This window comes from Heloderma suspectum, chromosome 6 (assembly GCF_057233095.1).
Source record: "Heloderma suspectum isolate Gila_16-S chromosome 6, 16-S_ref, whole genome shotgun sequence".
In the NCBI taxonomy this organism is placed as follows: Eukaryota; Metazoa; Chordata; class Lepidosauria; order Squamata; family Helodermatidae; genus Heloderma; species Heloderma suspectum.
Window position 1 is genome coordinate 75263199 of NC_139463.1, and position 20538 is coordinate 75283736.

Below are 20538 nucleotides of genomic sequence, written 5' to 3' on the forward strand. Positions count from 1 at the left end.
TCTTTGAACTCTTAATTTATGAAGATAGTCCAATTAGAGATAATAGCCTGATTTTGATGCCAACATTTCTGTCCTTATTTAGGGTAGGGTTAGAGATGTGAAATTGGGAAAAAACCCAGAAAAAATGAGTGGCCTGGGAATACACACAGAGATTTTTTAATCCTTTTTTTCCTGCAGGAATTTATGGAAAATTTAAGAGAAACTTTTTTTCTAGTCCCCCTGCCCAAGTCTCTAGTCAGGGTAAACCAGACGTGAGCAGAAAGTAGATCTCCAGATGTTTTGGACTTCAACTCACAGAAGCCCCTGCCAGCATGGCCAATGGTCAGGAATGCTGGAGTTGAAGTCCGAAACATCTGGAGATCCATTTTCTGCCCAGCCCTGGGGTAGACTTCCACTCTGGCCCAATGTCTGTTCTTACATGGTGTTGATGCTACAGAAGAGTTAATCATCATGGTAGTATGATCTAGGCAACCTGGTGGCCTCCAGACGTTTTGGACAACAACTACCGTAAGCTCCTGCCAGCATGGCCAATGGTTATGGAGACTTTAGTTGAAAACATCTGGAGGTCACTACCTTGCCTACCCATGATCTAAGCCCTTGGCCTTCAACCAATGGGTCACACAAGCAGTCCCACACTTGGGTTTTGTAGAAGGGAAGGGAGGGAGAAGTATGTCAGCATGTGCTCTGTTTTACCTTTACTAACTAAAGTAGCCTTCCCCAGCCTGGTGCTCTTCAGATGTTTTGGACAACAACTCCCATAATCCTTCACCATTGGCCATGCTGGCTGGGACTGATGGGAGTTGAAGTCCAAACATCTGGAGGGGACCACGTTGAAGTAAAGAAGCAGAAGAGATATTAAACAAGAAAGCCATGATCAGATCTGATTTTTTAAAAAGACTTAAGCAGCCAGCATCCTACCCAGTTTTGACTGGAGCAATGCCACAGGGGAAGAAGTGCTTTACCTTTTCCTTCAGCACTGTTTTCTTGATCAAAATCACCTCCCCCCCACCCCTAATCCAAAGCTGCTCTTGGCCTTGCATGGGGAAGATAATAGCCATTAAAATGTAATATGGGACAGGGTGGTGGTGGTGGTGGGAGGGTTAAATCCCCGGTGCTGCTGCTCAGATCTGATTTGCTCTCTTCTCTATTTTTCCTCCTCCTCTCCTCTAGCACCTGCTAAGTTTTCAAAAAACATTGGGCAGTCTGATCCTGGGTCTCCTATGCCACATCTCTTTTGGTCTAGAGATTTTAAAAAGAGAGAGTGAGAGGTGCGCGTGCTGTATTGGAGGTTGGGATTAAAAATGGGTCCTGAAAAACTTGAAGACCGCACTGCCTTAGGTACACCAGGGCCAGAGGGGTGGGAAAACATAAGAAGAGCCACGCTGGATCAGACCAAGGGTCCATCTAGTCCAGCATTCTATTCACACAGTGGCCAACCACCTGCCCACGGGAAACCCACAGGCAGCACATGAGTGCAACAGCATCCTCCTGCCCATGGGCCCCAGCAACTGGTGTACATAGGCATACTGCCTCTGATACTGGAGGTAGCATAGAGCCGTCAGGACTAGTAGCCATTGATAGCCTTCTCCTCCAGGAATTTGTCTAATCCCCTTTTAAAGCCATCCAAATTGGTGACCATCACTACATCTTGTGGTAGCCATAGTTTGACTATGCTCTGTGAAAGGAAGTTCTTCCTTTTATCTGACCTGAATCTCCCACCAATCAGCTTCATCGGATGACCCTGGGTTCTAGTATTATGAGAAAAGGAGAAAAATGTTTCCCTATCTACATTCTCCACACCATGCATAATTTTGTACACCTCTATCATGTCTCCCCTTACTTGCCTTTTTTCCAGGCTAAACAATCCCAGCAATTGTAACCTTCCTACACAGGGGAGTTGTTCCAGCCCCTTAATCATTTGAGTTTTTATTTATTTATTCATTACATTTATACCCAACCTTTCTTCCACTGTGGAACACTGTAGCTGCCCTTTTCTGCACTTTTTCCAGCTCTACAATATCTTTTTTTAGGTGTGATGACCAGAACTGTTCACAGTATTCTAAATGTGGTCACACCATAGATTTGTAGAAGGGCAGTATGATATTGGCAGCTTTATTCTCAGTTCCTTTCCTAATGATGCCCCATATGGAGTTTGCTTTTTTTACAGCAGCTGCACACTGGGTTGACATTTTTATCAAGCTGTCCACCACAGCCCCAAGATCTCTTTCTTGGTTGGTTACTGCTAGCTCAGATCCCATCAGGTCATACTTGAAGTTGGGATTTTTTGCTGCAATCTACATGAAGGTAGACTGAGATCTACTGGTAGATTTCTGGGTGATTTACAGTAGATCATCAAGGGTTTCTGACTCCCAGTTGTTTAACCATAGCAATAAAAAATGAATTTCTACCTAAATTTGGCTGCTGAAATGAAGAAAGATCAGGAGTGGAGTTTGTGTGAAGGGTCTGTGAGTTCAGTTCAGATCTGGTATTGAAAAGAAATTCCCAGGAAATGCTCAGAGGCACCCTTTACTTTAATTTTAAGTGTTTGTCTTTCACACCTGTTGAATCTTGGGGTTCTAGTTAAAAACAAAAAAAACAAACAAAGGCCAGACAAGCCTAAGGTCTGCCCACTCCCGCACAGTAGGCCAGCTTCCCTAAGCCAACCCTGAAACTCATTATGCAAGAAAGCTTGATCCATAGGGCTGTTTCCACCTAGTGGCTGAAGAGTGTAGTGCCCCAGATGGAAATTCCACTGAAGCCAAGAGTTGGGTTTGCAAGGATGCTTTTAAAGATCGCCACATTTCTTCCCATCCCTATTATTTAAAGGCACAGAACCTAGTATTTCAAGATGATGAAACAAAAAACCTATAATCATTCTATCCAGGCATCTAACTTTAGATATGCAAATCCCCAAATAAGCGGCTGTTACTATAGCCTAGCGATGCACAACTTGAATCTGTGGTCAAGAGGATCATTTTTTAAACCATTGGTCCAGTTCACATGTCACAGCCTAACCACATCAAGGCTGTGCTTCGGGCTTCCCTCCTGCTCCTCTTGCATCTCATGCACTGATTCCCACCCCCATTTCCTAGTTCATAGTATCTAGATCAGCCTTCTCCAACCTGGTGCCCTCCAAATGTGTTGGCTGACAACTCCCAGCACAGCCACCATGCTGGCTGGGGGATGCTGGGAGGGGGCCAGTTGGAGAAGACTGATCCAGCCACTTGGAACTGGGGAAATGTTTCCTGCAATTGAACTCCAGTGACTTACACAGGGAGCCCAATATGCAGTACAGCAGGGGTGTGGATGAATCTCTTTCAGTCCAAGGGAAGAATTCAGTTCTGGAGAAGCTCTCAGGGGGCTGATGGGCAATTCCACTGATGGGCGGGGTCTGAAGGCAAGAGGGAATGGGACCAAAATACCAGCATATTTTAGTTTAAAATTCTTACTGCCAGTAAGTAAGCCTTTGGAGGGGCATTAAACCCTTTTAGAATGGGGGAAAAAACATGCAAAAGCCAGGAAACCCCCAAAGAATTGGCAGGTGGGGAAAAGGAGTAGGGACATGGGCGTGGCCATCTAGAGACCCCAAGTGGGCCAGATTTGGCTCCCGAGCCTGAGGTTGAACACGCCTGTAGTAGAGAAGGAAGAAGAGAATATCATCAATGAAAGAGGAAGAGAATGTTTAACTGTCCTGCCTTGTCTCTCCACACCACAACCATCTGTCCTCTCCACTAGGAATTTGCAGCACTCACTAAAGAACTGAACTTGTGTCGGGAACAACTGTCAGAGCGTGAGGAGGAGATCTCGGAACTGAAGGCAGAACGTAACAACACACGGGTGAGTAGGAGAAGAGACATGGAGGGGGGCTCCCAACGTATTTTTGGAGTCCAGAGTTGCCAAATACTGGCATTTAGTATACAATGTTATAGCGCAGCCTTCCCCAAACCTGGTGCCCTCCAGATGAGGGCCACACTGGCTGGTGATGATGGGAGTTGTAGTCCATCACATCCGGAGGGCGCCAGATTGTAGAAGGCAGTTATAGGGTCTACACCAGCCTTCCCAAACTTGGTGCCCTCCAGGTGTTGTGGACTACAGTCCCCATTTGCCCCATCCAGCATGACCAATGGTCAGGGATGCTGGGAGTTATATACCAAAACATCTGGAGGGACCCAAGTTGGGGGAGACTGGTCTGTGCCAACATACTTGAAACTTATGAGGTCTTGAGGAACCAGTATGGGGGGGGGGGAGAGAGAGAGAGAGAGAGAGAGAGAGTTGAACTCTTGAGGGTTTGGCTGACACGAAACTTGATTTTGGGATGAGGTGGAAAGACTGAGAAACTTACTTCGCAGATGTTTGCTCCAGCAGGGTACAGAGGCCTGAACCTACACTTTTGGTTAGAGTGGGAGTCAGGTGCTCTGGGGTTACCAGTCCCACTTACTCAGCCCTTTCCAAATAGATTCTTTAAGGCTAAACAAGTAATTTGAAGAGAGCAGGACCTGGAACATCCACCCACCACCACCACCACCACCCCAGCCATTCTTTCTTTGCAGCAAGGCCATACAAAGCTTACCGAAGGATCCAATTGTAGGAGGAGCTTCTAAAGACATACTGGGCATAAAGACATAAAGGAAGTCTCATTAAAGGGTCTTCCATTCCAAGAAAGCTACTAGTAAAACCAGAAAGATACTCTACAGCAGTAAACCCATAATTATAAAGACTATCAGAATAGCAACCCAAGCTGAGACCTCTCTTCTTCCTCAAAGGATCCTCCTCTGGAATCCTTCAGGCCTGCCCATTTCCTGTTTATCTGATCTTTCTGATCCATTTAAAGGGCAAGCAAAAATAAGTTTTCATGCATTAGTGGGGTGGCAGGATTTTCACTGTTATGGGCTTTTAGTGTTTCTCTTTGTGCTGCTCTGTTTTCCGCTCTTCCTGAATTCTGGTTTATCTGGGGAAAATCTCTTAAAATCTCTTTCTGGAATTGGAGTATGTGCAGTTCACGGCAACTTTCAGTTCATTTGCATCTGTTTTGTAGTACCCACATATTTATTGATATAAAACACTGCAGAAGAGGAATCTTGATGTAATCACATAATGATTACATAAAGATTAACTTTTGTGTGCTGTTTTACTCATATGCCCCTGTGCTCCTACACATTCTACATGTTGGTAAAACACCACACAATATTCCTGAGAAAGCCGTATGTACAATTACAAATTTTCCTTTTTAGTGGTGCTCACCAATGTGTATGTGCATTGGTAAACACCACACAAAAAGAATCTTGATGCTATCATGGGTACATTCATGTTCAATTTGTTTTTAGTAGCATTTTGTCAATGCACACATGAGCACTGGTGATATATTCTGTCATTGCTGAATGTTATCATGTGTTCATATACTTATTATTCTGTTATTTGTGTATTACCATTTCATTAGTTGTTCATTATTTTAATATTTATTAGGGAGGATGCTCTTCTTGGTGGGGGTTTTTCCCTGTTCATGTAGTACTCGTTCCTTCCTCCTTCCGTTGTTTTTCCTGATAGACATCCAGATGTTGTTGGACTCCAGCTCCCATCAACTGCAACTGACATGGCCAACAGCTCAGGACCAGGTTATCTGAGAGACAGTCTTCCCCCTATAGGCAATCCAGGTCTCTGCGTTCTGAGTGGAAGGCCTTGCTTACCATATCATGGCCTACTGATATTCATTTGGGCATGGTGCGGATGAGGACCTTTTCAACTGTGACATTCACCATGTGATCTCCCCATTGAGATCAGGCAGGTTCCTAGTCTGGAGTGTTTCCGCCGACAACTTAAAACACATTTGTTTGCCTAGGCGTTTCTATGACTGTTAGCATTGCCAGCTGTTTTATTGTTTTGCTGTTTTTTGTTTTGTTTTATTGATTGGTCTTCTGGTATTTTAAGATTATTTTATCTTGTGAACTGCTTTGGGATTTTTTTTAAATGAAAGTGGCATAGAGATCTTCTGAAGTAAATAAATAAAATGTTCATGGATGATGGGAGTTGTAGTCCAACAACATCTGGAAGGTTACTGGCTCCCCACCCATGCAGTAGACCCTGCCACTACATGTGATAATAAAACTGCCTTTCTGTCCTGTAAGAGAGCAATCCTGTGGCCACTACACACTGTCTAGATGGCCATAGGCTTTTTTGGTTTCTGGAAACCGAGATGGTCTGACCTCGGTTTTCAGAAACAGCGCTCCCCGCTCCTTCCCCCACCCCCTTGTAAACAGAGCAGGGAGAGGGCAAAAAGGGGGTGGTCCCAGGGTGGGGAGAGGAGGAGACCACTTTAGACAGCTTCCTATTGAGTCTCCAGGCCCCTTCCCTCCCCCTCCCCAAAGCCATCTAGCCACAAATGCAGGGCAGCTGGAGCACAGAGGAGAGGATCTTGCATTAGCCAGGCGTCAGCCTCCAAGTTCGGAGGCTGACATCTATCTCAATAGGGTTGCGCCCTAAATGCTTGCATGGTGTTCTGGAGCTGTGGACATTTGGACTTCCTTCTCAGCTATGTTCATGTGATTTCTCCGTCCATCTCTGAGCTGCCTTCTCTCGCTCTCTCGCTCTCCCTAGCTGCTGCTAGAACACCTGGAGTGCCTCGTATCACGACACGAGCGTTCCCTCCGCATGACGGTGGTGAAGCGCCAGGCCCAGTCACCGGCTGGGGTCTCCAGTGAGGTGGAGGTGCTGAAGGCCCTCAAGTCTCTCTTTGAACATCACAAGGCCCTGGATGAGAAGGTGAAGGCAGGACAGAAAGACTGTTGACGAGAGAAGAGCTGGGGGACAGATGGGAATTAATCCAAGATTCCAAGCCTCAAGGGGAAGCTTCACCTGTACTGTACTGGAGTCCTTGAAGGGCACCTGCTGTTGCATGATCCCACAGTTTTGTGGGCCAGAGAAAAGAAAAGGAGCAACCCCTGGGGCAGTGGGAAGCAGGACAAGGCTGAATGAAAGCGGTGCATCATCGGGTGAAAATCTGGATGTGGATGGAGGGATAGCAGAGCTACATATAGGAGGAGGCAGGGATGTGGGGCCAAGGGGAGTGGGGAAAGCTTGGCTGTCTCCTGCCCTGCTGCTGCTAACTCCTCTTCATCTCTGTCTGGTCCATGGCAGGTTCGGGAACGGCTGCGAGTGGCATTAGAGCGGGTTGCCGTATTGGAGGAGGAGCTGGAAATGTCCAATCAGGAGGTACGGAGGAGGCTTTTCTCCCACCTGCACTGATGGTATATGCATCTAAATGGTAGATGGTATATGCATCCATACAACACATAAAATTGTATATGCGTCTCTGGTGCATCTCGATGGTATTTTTTCAAGGAAAATGTTGCAGGTGTCCAAAAGGCATATATTATGGGACTAGGATAGTAATGTCTTGGGTTAGGCATTGGACAAGGTGATTTACTGTTAGGGTGGGCAGAATGTAAATTAGGAACTGTTGCTACATCACTGGGTGATTTGCAGTAGATCAGCAAGGATCTTGAATTCCCAATTGTTGAACAATAGCAGTTTTTAGGCCTAGACCAGCCTTCCCCAACCTGGTCCCCGGAGAGCCAGTGTAGTGTAGTGGTGAGAGTGACGGACTGGGAGCCGGGAGATCCGGGTTCTAGTCCCCACTTGGCCATGGAAGCTCACTGGGTGACTTTGGGCCAGTCACAGACTCTCAGCCCAACCTACCTCACAGGGTTGTTGTTGTGAGGATACAACGGTGAGGAGGAGGATAATGTAAGCCGCCTTGAGTTCCTTGCGAGAGGGAGAAAGGCGGGGTATAAATGCAATAAATAAATAAATAATAAATGGTCCCCTCCAGATGTGTTGGACTACAATCTCCATTATCTCAGCCATGCTAGGAATGATGAGGGTTGTAGTCCAACACATCTAGAGAGAACCAGATTGGGGAAGCCTGATCTAAAAGCTGGTAGGGATGTATGTTGTGCCATGCAAACGTGTGACCCTCAGGCACAGCTGTGGGCAAGACTCAAAACAGCAATGATTTCCAGTGGGTGATGGGTTGTGACCAACAAGGGGATCATGGGTTTGCTGACTTCCATGTGTGTTATGGACATAGCAGCCCCCAAGGTTAAGGGGAGATGAGGGGGCACAAGTGGGCGTGACTTGCAAGCTGATGGGTGGGATGGGTGTTGAACAAAGACAAATTCCGTTTGTGGGTTGCCTTAGCAAATGATTGGGAAACTATTGGGGTTTGCCTCACAAGAAAACAAAATCAGCCCTGTCTGAAGTATTCCTGGAAGACAACCTGGGTCCCTCCAGATGTTTTGGACTCCAACTCTCATCAGCCCCAGCCAGCACGGCCAGTGACCATGGATGATGGAATTTGTAGGCCAAACCATCTGGAGGGACCCAGGTGGGAGAAGGCTGCTGCAAGGGAAGAGTGAGCTAACCAAACCAGACACAGTCATTCCCTCCAATAGCCTACATTAATGGGTCCTGGAGCTTGCTTTTGGTCCAGCCTCACCTTTGTGGTGTGCATCAGCTTCAGCTGAGTGCGGTAGGCTGAGGCCTGTTTTTCCCTGGATTCCCAGGGCAACCGGTGGTAATGGGTCTAGGTAGAGAAGCAGAACCCAGACTTGCTGGCTGGAAAGAAACAAGATAGGAAGAAGAGAGAAGGAGGTACAAGCCTGCCTCAGAGAGCAAGACAGATTTCTCCTCTGCTTTGTTCCATCACTGCGATTTGTGTGTGTATCTTCTAGAAAGAGCGAGAAAAACACATGTGTTTTAAATGTTTATATATACCATGTTTCCATCCATCTTTCAGGATCCACAAGGCAGCTTACTGACAATATAAAAGCAGAACATTTAAAAACATAGCTCTACAGTCCTGTCAGCACTTACCTGTGAGTAAGCCCCATTGAAGATAATGGGACTTACTTCTGAGTAAACATGCATAGCATTGCACTGATAATATCATAGCAACAGCAGCAGCAAAAGCTTTTTCCCAAGCCAAAGAAGGTATAGGGGCAACTAAGTAAATGGCCTCTGAAATAGCAAGGTCTTAACCTGCTGTCTAAACCCCATTAATGAAGCAGCCTGGTGATTCTCTCTTGGAAGAGAATTCTGCAATTTAGGTGCCAGTGCTGAAAAGGCCTGTTTCACATAGCCATCAGATGGAGGGAGTTTACAAGCAGGCTTCAGAAGATGGCCTTCCTCAAAATAGTGCCCTCCTGATGTTTTGGGCCATAACTCCCATCAGCCCCAGCCACCATAGCAAATGGCCAGGAATGATGGGAGTTGTTGTCCAAGGGGTACCACATGGGGAAGGCTGATCTGATATATGCAAGGGTCACTGTCGGCCCCATGAATAGGTATTTGGTTCCCCCTAGGGGCACCAGGGCAGACTGGTTTGACAACACAGGTCTGTGCTTTTGACATGACATGTTGGTTTGCCTTTGAAGGCCAATTGCCTGGAGATGTGGTCCTTTACCGACTTCCACGAAGACTCTGTATTACTATGAAAGGGTCCAAGTGAGATACCCAGGGATCAGGCATCCAGCCTCTGGACTTGGCTTCCTGTGGTGTCTCAGTGGGGGCAGGAGTGGCAGTTCAAGGGGGAGGAACATGGAGAGCTGTGGAAGATGCCTGTTCAGTCCAGTCATCCTCTTGACCTGTGAGCAAGATCAAAGCTTTTGCATCTCCTCTGCTGTCATAAGGAGCAAATTCAGTTGCCCTACCTTCTCCCAGAAGCCACTGCTCAGCCAAAAGGGAGTCATGTCACCTGGGGCCAGAGCCTGTGGAACTTACATAGTTTGGGTGACAATCCGTGACAGTGAAAGAGTGTGGACATAATGGGTTGGATCCAGACTTAAGCTGGAAGCAACAGTGTTCTTCCACCCATAGAATCGACACTGCTAGTGGATCAAATTACCCCTCCCCACTGTAACCCCCTGCACGTCCTCCAAAGCAGATTTGGAGAACCTGCAAGGGGGAGGAGGGGAAGGGAAACTCCTGTGGCATGAACAGAAGTGTGCTCACATGATGTTGGTTTTGGCCCATTGTCATACTTAGAGTAGACCCACTGAAATCAATGGGACCTAAGTTAGTAACTTAGGTCCCATTGATTTCAGTGGGTCTACTCTAGGTTTGACTAAGCTTGGATCCAACCTGTAGCACAGTAGCGAGCATTTAATATGAGCCATATATTCCCCACACTGAAAAGGTCGCCTTGTCCTGCTGAAAGACACTATTCTTGTCCTGAGTCAATGGCCACCTGCCACTCATTCATTAATGTTAGTTTCATTTGAACCATGCCTGCATGTCCTTTTTTTCCTTCTCTTTCACCCCTTTCCTGCCTGCAGTCTCTTTCCCTTCGAGAACAGCTTGCCCGACGCCGATCCGGCTTAGACGATCCCAGCAAAGAGGGAGATGTCCAGATTTGTGTAAGTGGGATAGGAAGGGAAATCTGAGGGGGATTGGGATGTGGAGGGACTCAGTGCAGAGAGGAGATTGCACAGGTCAGTGAGGACATGGAAGCACACGTGCACATCCAGGGTGTTCCTGTGTGGAAACCCCAACTACACCAGGCTTCCCCCTTTTGCTTTTTATATTCCAAGTTTCTTCTTCCTTCATGCTTCCTTGTTGTACTTCCATCATGCACCAGTGATGTAGGGGTAAATTTTGACACGCAGGCACTCCTCATGAAAGTCCCCATAGCCACATCTCCAAGGAGAGTCCAAAAATGCAGGCAGCTGTGTTGAACGACATCTATCTGAGTGAGTGTGTGTGGGTGTGTGTGTGTTGCTGGGAAAATGCATTTCCTCCCAACTACTGTGAGAATTGAAGCTAGGCTCAGAGGGGACAGGGAAAGCTGTGCAGGGTGGCAGATTATGTCATTGTCCCCTGCTAATCAAAAAATCCCAGTGCATCGACCCTATGAGCCCTGGATCCGCTACACCACTGTTGTGCACATGTCTAGTCTCCGTTTCCATTTATCGCAAATCAGTTTCCTTTTTTCCTCTGAATTTTCAGATTCAGTCTCACTGTTCTCCTTTTGCCTTGCTTGCCTTTGCTTATTGAGCTTTCTGCCAGTGCTGCAAAAGGGCCACTTTAGCCCACCAATTCAGTGATTCAGGAAGCCTTCCAGGCCATCAAGCGTACCAGCTAGAAGGGTGTCAAGCTCAGTTGGGTCTTGGTTTCTCCTTGGTGCTTTTGCTGTATCTGAATAATCTAGACATTTTGGGTAGAAAGGACCTCTTTCAGTGTAGGAGAGACCCAGCTAGCTGGAGGAGGTTGTGGTTCACATGGGGGAAGCGTGAAGAAGATATGAAGCTTATATACTGAGTCAGACCGTTGGTTCATCTTTGTCTACTCAGGCTGACAGGGACTCTCCGGGGTCTCATCAGAGGCCTCTTTGAGCCCTGTACTTGAGATGCTTTTTAAAAATAAACATTGAAATGTCAGGAAATTACTCTTGGACCTTGTGCATGCAAAGTATGTCCCCTACCACTGAGCGATGGGCTTTCTCTCCTATGTGGTTGTGAGGGGAGGGGTGTATGGGAAGGGCTAGCTGGATGTGTGTTGGGAAGGTGGACAAGGTCAACATTTGTAGCATATAACAGTCACTCTTCGCTCCCTTTGCTCTTCAGGCCAATGGCTCAGGCTCCCTTGACCTGGGGCGTGGCGGTCGGGAATCTGAGCTAGAGGAGGTCTTGGAGCGCCAGCGAGGAGAGCTGTCCCAGCTGAAGGAGCGACTTACCATGCTCTGCCGGCAGATGGCAGAGCTCGAGGAAGAGTTGGCCACGGCCCAGCGGGACCTCATCAAATCTGAAGAGATCAACGCCAAGTTGCAACGGGACCTCAAGGAGGTAAATGGCAGTGCCTAACACCCACCTTCCCACTCCATATACAGCAGGAGTGTTGAAATTCCTTCAGCCTGAGGGCTGGATTCCGTTGGCTGTATTCCAATGGTGGGAGGGGCCAAAGGCAAAAGGGCCGTGGCCAAAGGCACCAGCATATTTTAGCTTGAAACTCTTACTGCCAGTAAGTAAGCCTTAGGACAGGCAGTTGAACCTTCTGGAGAGGGGTGGGGGAATGGCACAAAAGCTGGGAAGCCACCAAGCAATTGGTGGTTGGGGGGAAGGGAGGTGGGGCCACGGGAAGGGGTGTGGCCTTCCGGGCAACTCAGAAGGCCAAATTGGCCCACTCGTCCTGGAGTTCTGCACCCCTGCCCTATAGGCTGCCTATGAACTGTAATATATGGCATTACCAAAGTCTCCTTCCTTCTCAACCTCTGAAGGCAGGATCACCCAGAGAAGGGCCTCAGGTGGGCCGTAATTGATGGGGAGGTTCATGTGGCAGGAGTGCATTCTGGCAGAGGCAGATTCAGTGTTAGGATTCACTGAGAAGGGATGGAAATTATTGGGAAGCAAGTAATATAATGGTACTATATAAATCTGTATGGGGCCCAAATGTGGCTTATTTTATGCATTTCTGGCATCTCAAAAGGAGTATTCTGGAGTTTTTAAAAGGTACAGAAAAACTGCAACTAAGGGTGCAATCCTATGGGGATAGGTGGCTGCCTCTGAACTCGGAGGCAACCGCCTATCCAATGCAGGGCAGGAGAAGCACGGAGGGGATCATTCTCTCCGCGCTCCTCCTGCCCTGCATTTTCGGCTAGACAGCCAATTGCTGCTGTCCAGCCATGGGAGGGCTGAGTGGGGGAGGAGGCTGCCATACGACACATTGGATGTGTCGTACCGGCATTTCCGCCCCGCCCGCCCCAGAACACCCCCCAGAATGCCCCATTTTGGCCGCTCCGTGCTTCTCTTCGGAGCACGGAGTGCAGGACTGTTCTGCACTGCCCGCGAGGCAGCACGGGAGGGGGTAAGGTCGGTTCTCTGGAACCGACTTTGGAGCTCAGGCTCTGAGCTTGGTTCCCAGAAAACCACATATCCTATGGCTATCTAGCCGCTGACTGGCGGCGATAGCATTGCTCCCTCCACCGTGGTTGTTTTGTATTGTAACATTTTATGTTGCGAACCACTTCGAGATATCTTTTTAGATATAATCAGGTGGTCTATACATTGATTAAATAAATAAAAACAGCCACAGATGGGGCCAGCCGTATTTCTCTTGGGGGGCGGAATTCCATAGGGTAGCGGCCACCACTGAAACATAACATGAACACCTCCATAATGGCTGAGCTTGTGAGGGAAGCCCTTTCTTATCAAAGACAATAGCTTTGTTGTGGAGCCTGCCTACTCTTGGGGTGGGGGTGGGGGAATGTTTGTGCAGCAAAATACAGTCCTGGACCCCAAATCACTGCCTGGAGAAAAGACTGGCCCCTAATAACATAGAATTTGGCCCTTCAGAGATCAGGGCATGTTTTTTTTAGGAAAAAAAAAGACAACAGAGATGGGGTGTGCTAGAATTCTGTAGGGACAGTGGATAGAGAGCAATTATTCTCTCAAACACTAAAACTCCCATTTTGCTGGGGTCTTGCAATAAAACTGACTAGCAATACAGTCAGGGAAAATGAAAGAATGCCACAGCTTTTGCTGCCTCTAGTAGAGTATGTATACACACATGCATGCACACACACAGAGAGATCCCTACATATTCTTAGGTGCATGTAAGGCACAGGGACTCTTCGTTTCATCCACAACTGGCAGCTGAAGGATCCGTGCAGGAGTTTGCTTGTGTTCCAGGGTAATGGGAGGGAGGGCAGCATCCATGGCCCAGCCTGTGTCACTTCTCCCATCCTTCCCTTCTCTTGTGTGCTGGGGATGGCAGGCGCTAGCCCAGCGGGAGGACATGGAGGAGCGGATCACCACTCTGGAGAAACGCTACCTGAGCGCTCAGAGGGAGGCAACCTCTCTTCACGACGTCAATGACAAGCTGGAGAATGAGTTGGCTAGTAAGGAATCCCTGTACAGACAAGTGAGTCCCCACTTCCTGTCTGTCTGCCTGTCTTCTTCTGATCAGTTAACCTTGGCTGCTCCCAGTGCCTCCCTGCTAGTGTCTGGCTGTCCTTAACATCCTCCCTCTATGTTTCCTATACATATAAGTGGTTGGGAAGTTACCCCTTGTCTCTTTCTAGTACATCCCCTGAACTTTTACACACTGCTAGTATGTAGATCCAGATGACTGAGATTCTCTAATGGGTGTCTGTAACACTTTCCCATGCTGGCTCTTCCTACAGCTTTCTCCTCTAATTCCCAAGTACATGGACATGGGAAATCCCACAGACACCTGAGACTGGCTTGCATTTCCCCCTAGCACTACACGACACCTGGCTTCCTAGGTCTTCTTCCTACAGTGCCCTGTCGGAATTTATTATTGGCTGTTTGTCTGGGGACACTGCTTGGGACTTCCTTCCTTGATGAGGCCCTTGAATTTAGTTGTTTCCCCTGTGCAGAGTGAAGAGAAGAACAGGCAGCTACAAGACTGGCTGGAAGATGCCAAGCAGAAACTTCAGCAGACCCTTCAGAAGGCCGAGACCTTACCCGAGATAGAGGCTCAGCTGGCCCAGCGAGTGGCTGCCCTCAACAAGGTGCTGTGCGAAACGGAGAAGGGATTGAGAGTACCATGCAGGGCGGTGGAGGAAGTAGCCAGTGGGGCACTTCTGCTGGAGTCAGAGAAAGGAACGAAATGGATAAATTGGGGTCTCGCTGGGTTCAGAAGTAGGACGGCTACTTACACATCGCTCCAAAAGATGAAATGCATCACCAAAAAAGAGGACAAAATAGGGTGCCAGTTTGCATGATATTTGCCTATGCTAATTTCGATGCAAGTCTGGAAATAATTACTATATTTTAAATAGAAGTGCAATACATCAAGCTGACCCTAGCAGGGAAGACTGTGACCGGGTGACCTGTGTTCCGGCTCAATCAATTGTCTAGGTGCTAACTGTTGATTATGAGTGACTTCAAGGCCCCTGCCTCTCCCTTCTTGTGGTTTTTTGTCCTTAAACCAGGCTTGGACTGGACAGCCCTTCAAATGGAGGACACTTTCAAATAGAGGGCTGTCCTCTGATAGCCTTCCAAATAGAGGCCCATCTTTTGTAAAGTAAGACACATGGCCATCCTGTTCAGAAGGCTGGGCCGCCAGAAAAGAAAGGCATGGCTTAACTCTCATGTTCACTCCCTTTTTCTAGGCAGAGGAACGCCATGGGAATTTCGAGGAGCGCTTGCGTCAACTTGAGGCCCAGCTGGAGGAGAAAAACCAAGAGCTCCAACGGGTGAGGGCATGATGAGGAACAAGGATGGAGTTTCATGGGGCTGGGGCACCAGGAACTAGAAGAAGGGCGTAACTCAGTGGAGCACATATGCTGTGTATACAAAAGCTCCCAAGTTCAATCCCTGACACTTCCCGGTAGGGTTGGGAAAGACAGACCACTGTCTGAAACCCTGGAGAGCCATGGCCAGTCAGTGTAGTCCAGGGATGCAAAACCTCTTTCAGTCCAAGGGCCAAATTCAGTTTTGGAGAAGCTGCCACAATCTTACTCCAGTGATGGGTGAGACTGCAGGCAAAAGAGATGGAGCCCAAAATACCAGCATATTTTAGCTTAAGCTCTTAGGAGGGGCATTTTAATCTTTTAGAATGCGGGGGGGGGGGGGACATGCAAAAACTGGGAAACCACCAAAGAATGGGTGGTTAGGGGAAAGGGTGTGGGGCCAGGGTAAGGTGGCGTGGACTTCTGGGGGACCCTGGAGGGCCAGATTAGGACTCCACATGGGCTGGATTTGGCCCAGGGGCCTGAGGTTCAACACCACTAGTCTAGGAAATACCGAGCTAGGCAGACCAGTGATCTGACTTGGTATAAGGCAGCTTCCTATGTTCCTATTTCACTGGGAATTTGTGGGTACGAAGACAATAAAGTAAAATGAATGGAGAAGGGCGGGCACCAGATGTGAGCAAGAGGAGATGGGGCAGCTGGAATCAGTGGTGAAGTTTTCTGCGGGGGCTAGTGGGAAAGAGATGGGCAGGGCCCTCTTAATGAGGGCCAAGGTGGGAGAGGAGAACCCCCTGTAACTTTTCCCGACTTCTGCTCCCTTCCTTGGAAATAAACAGGCACGCCAAAGAGAGAAAATGAATGATGAACACAACAAGCGCCTCTCGGAAACGGTCGACAAGCTGTTGTCTGAATCCAACGAGCGTCTCCAGTTGCACCTCAAGGAACGGATGGGAGCCCTGGAGGAGAAGGTGTGTGTATGTGTGTAGGTGTGGTGAGTGTGTGGTGGGAGGCAGTAACCACTCAGGGTTATGGGGGAGAGATGCTTTAGAACAACTGTGGGTCTGCTGCCCTGTGCCTGTCAGTTGGGTCTTACAGGAGAAGATGGTGGTACTATCTGAAGTCCCCTTTTGGCCAGCCAAGCAGTTAGGGTAGCATTGTCAGGTGCGCCTTGGCAGCCTCTTTCAGTCTACTCCAATAGCTAACTCAAGACACAGACAAAATAATTCTTTTCAAGGCTTTAATCCTTTTACAACTTAATGACTCTTTCAGATGCTAATCACCAGCGACTAAGCAAGGAACAGCAGAGTAGCCTATGCTCCAGGTTAGGCAGTTGGTCCCCGTTTGAAGGAGAATCACGGGAAGACCCTGAACTTATGGGCTAGGGAGAATTCCTCCCTCTTTCCCTTGGGTCCTCGGGATGCGACTGTTGCTTGCGCGCCAAACAAGCGCTACGCCTCCTTTCCACGCCCTCCAGCTGTTGTCGCTCTCGGCGTCGAGCATCCAGCAAGCCCCCCTCTCGCACTCTCTTGCTGCCAGGGTCACTATCTCAGGAATGCTGGCAGGAGGAGTCTCTGCCAGCTGCTGTGCCTGTGAGGGATGAGCAGGCTCCTCTCCTATGGATTGCTGTTCCTCCTCAGAATCAGAACTGCTCCGGGGTTCTATCGGCTCAGTTTCCACCCTGACAAGGATGTGAAGTAGGCCTGATGCTGCCATGCAGCGTGATTGGGCAAATGCTGGGGCCATGGCACTGGTGACACCTCTGCTGAACCACTCCCTAAGCCCCCTGCTCAGGTTCCCTTGGCAGATATGGTTGTGGACACTGTCTTTATTTTCCATGAAATGCAATGCACTGGACATTCCAGTTTTGGTGCAACGTGGGTAAAGGAAACATGGCCACCACCGCAAAAAACATGGCAGCCACCATGTCTTTTTAACCCACAGTGTGCTGGGATGTCTGGTACATTTCAGGAGAATAAAAATAGTGGCGATATTTGTAGTCACCAAAGGGATCCTCCACCCAGATTCCCATGTAGGAGGGGGCTCAAGGACAGCACCCAGCCCTGGAGCCTGATATGAACATTGCTTAGGCCTCTGAATATCAGTTGGCTTGTGATTCTAAAGGGGCTTTGGCTGCTGGTGGAGTTGCTTGTGATAGCACAGACGGCTGTGGAGAAGCTGTGGATGTAAGGCAAACAGAGGAGGTAGGATAGTTTAGGACTGTCCTTCATATAGCACGTGTACTGTTCAGTGCACGTGGTGGAGAAGATCTCAGTCAAGCAAGCCTGGTTTGCATGTGCTTTTCTGGTAGGGAAGTGGGGGAGGAACGGGTTGAGGAACATCCTATCAGGAGCCCTATCTTGGTGCTCTTGTCCTCATCAAATTCTTCTCTTTCACCCACCAAGAACACCTTGAGTGAGGAAATTGCCAACATGAAGAAGGTTCAGGATGAGCTACTGGCAAACAAGGTGAGGCTGACTTGTGATTGAATATTTCCAAGGAGCGGGGAGGGTAATTGAATGCAGAAGCGTGTGTGTGTTGTGGGGGGTATTCTGAATTTGGAGTGGGCATGGGGGTGGATTAAGGGGCAGAGTGAGGAAAGTTTCTAGAAGCAACTGAAAGGTTTGATGGAGCTAGGGTACTTTCCAGTACTGATGGCCTCCTTTGCACATGCCCTGCAGGAGCAACTGCTGGCTGAGATTGAGAGGATGCAAATGGAGATAGACCAGTTACGCGGACGCCCGGTCTCCACCTACTCCCGGTAAGCAGGCTCCACCCCTTCAAAAAGAATAACCAATTTAGTGCTCTCCCCATTTTATTTTATGGGGAGGGGGGAAGCAGAGGGTATTTATTTATTTTATTTATTTAAAACATTTCTTGGCTGCCTTTCAGAGCAGAATGCCTCCCAAGGCAGCTTACAGCAATAAAAAACATAAAAACAGTTAAAATATTAAAAGCAATAAAAACATAAAAGCAATAAAAAACACAATAAAAGCCCACAATAAAACCAGCAACAACAACAATGGCAGTAACAACAACAGCAGCAGCAGTCATATGAAGAGAAGGCCATGGTAAAGTAATATGTTTTCAAGGCCTTCTTAAAAGTCTGCAATGACGGAGCATGGCGGGCCTCTGATGGTAACTTGTTCCAAAGGCTTGGGGCCACTGCAGAGAAGGCCCTCTCATGTGTGGTCACCCACCTAACTGCTCTCATGGGTGGGCAAATGAGAAGGGCCACTCTTTCCGATCTTAAAGTTCGGGCAGGCTGATATGGGTCTTGGTCCCAAACCATTTAAGGCTCTAAAGGTCAAAACCAGCACTTTGAATTCCCTTCCCTTTCTAGAACATCCCCTGTCATGCAGTCATCCCAATGCCCTTGGAGCCAAAACAGATGTTACTTGAAGTGTATGTTTATCAGCTATGTCTCCTTTTTATTTTTTTATTCTAGAGTAGGTGCAGGTTCCTTGATCCGGATCTTAAAAGCCCCCCATGCAAGGGTCCCAATCGGGATCAAGTGCTCTGTGCCTACTCTAGAGTAACAATGAAAAAAGATGCAGCTGCTAGACACACATTTAAAGTAACATCTGTTTTGGCCCTTACTCCTCAAGGGTGCCTCTACCACCAGCCCTGTCGCTATGGCAATATCCATCTATGTCAGGATTCCAAGGAAATCTGTTTTATTGTCGTTAGCATGTTGAGTGCCTGGAAGGCTCCTTCAGTGCAGAGGCCTTAAATGGGAGACAGGGGTCCTTCTTGGACCTGAGGAGGACTGATGGGAGAGAGGCCTTTGATTTGTGTAGAGGAGACCCCTCTCCTCTCCTCTCCTCTCCTGTCCTCTTGCCTGTCTTCTTGCTGACCATCCTTGCTCACAGTCTTGTTTTTCCTGCTCCACGGAGGTCTCTACCGGGCAGCGCGCTGGAGCTGCGTTACTCCCAGGCACCCACGCTGCCCGTGGGGGCCCACGTGGACCATTACAGCAGTGCTGGCGTGGCAAGACGTTCAAAGAAGGGCCGCTGGACCGTCAAGGATGAAGCCACCAAGGTATGAGATTGCTGTGTTGGGTTCAGCACAGGGTCAGAAAGGGAATAAAACTCAGCATTGGGGTCGGTGGAGAGTGCTGTACTGGCAAGGTCTAGTCCTTCTAATTCCTTTGATTAGAAGGAAGTCTAGAGCTAGATGTTACAATATGTGGCTGCTACCAAAATCAGGAGCCCTGCGTCTCTGTCTCCATGGTAATGTGTAGTACAGGAGTGGGCAGCTTGTGACCCTCCAGATGATTTTGCCCATCATCCTTCACCATTGGCGATGCTGGCTAGGGCTGATGGGAGTTGTAGGCCAAAACATCAGGAGGGCCACAAGTTGCCCATCCCTGGTCGAGTAGTATAAAACACAAGATGTGACATCGTCATACTCTGAGTTTCTCTGCTCACCACACGTGGCAGCCAATGAAATGGATGGGAAACTCTGGCCGCAGTGATGTCACATAATGCGTTTTGTACTACTAGAGGTTATGGAGAACATGTGAGGAGAATGAGACACAGGACTACTCTTGGGGAGCAGCCATGCATCCTGCCTAATGTCTAGTTCTGGCATATTTGTTTGCGTGCATTTAGCCTACTTCTGTTTAAAGAACACTCACACAAAACTGCTTTCAAAACTTAAAACACACAGTAGACGATTGTCAAACAATACGATATAATGGACAAACAAAATAAAATAATCACAGCAACAAAACAGACACCTTAAAACAGCAGCCAAACTAAAAGCTGTATGCAGCATGTTAGTAAACTAAAAATCAGAAAGAAAAACATCTTTTACAGATGTCTAAAATGCTAAAAGAGAAGGATTGTGGCTGATCTCCAAGGGGGAGGCATTCCACAGTCTCATTTCCATCACTAAAAAGGCATAGATGCGGAATGAAAAATCCCAGGTTCAAGAAGGCCTGGAAATGGCTTAAGGGATGCAGGGCCTGGAAGAGTTGATGGCAGCAAAAAGAGTTGATGGCAGCAAAAGAATGCTGTTACTTTGGAAAATCTCCATTGCCACCTGTGGGTCCTAATATAACAGGATTGGAGTGTTTGGCTGTATATTATCTTTGGTATCAATGTTTTATGGTGTTATGTAAGCTGCTTTGGCTGTCGAATGGTGGAAAGTCAGGGTGCAAATGTTTTAAAATAAAATTAAAACAATGCAGAGTTTTGCAACTCCTCACAGAATACTACAAATAAAAAATGTCTGGACCCCCTTGGTCACAGGGGATCCTGACGCTTAGGTTCTCCTTCTGGCATTGGCTGAGTCCCATGGGGGTGGCATGTGCTGCGCAAAACCGCTCGGCT

At 48.0% G+C, this 20538-nt stretch overlaps 1 protein-coding gene across 1 annotated transcript in view; it reads left to right on the plus strand.

The window, feature by feature from the left end:
- Positions 1-20538, plus strand: part of PPFIA3 (PPFI scaffold protein A3) — a 60971-nt gene that overhangs the window by 8081 nt on the left and 32352 nt on the right. Inside the window, exons 2-13 of the mRNA XM_084808300.1 lie at positions 3736-3837; positions 6592-6756; positions 7132-7206; positions 10329-10409; positions 11616-11834; positions 13762-13908; positions 14387-14521; positions 15125-15208; positions 16042-16173; positions 17608-17670; positions 17884-17963; positions 19099-19243. Of these exons, the coding sequence (XP_084664426.1) occupies positions 3736-3837; positions 6592-6756; positions 7132-7206; positions 10329-10409; positions 11616-11834; positions 13762-13908; positions 14387-14521; positions 15125-15208; positions 16042-16173; positions 17608-17670; positions 17884-17963; positions 19099-19243 (1428 nt within the window). The remainder of the gene's footprint in view (positions 1-3735; positions 3838-6591; positions 6757-7131; positions 7207-10328; positions 10410-11615; positions 11835-13761; positions 13909-14386; positions 14522-15124; positions 15209-16041; positions 16174-17607; positions 17671-17883; positions 17964-19098; positions 19244-20538) is intronic.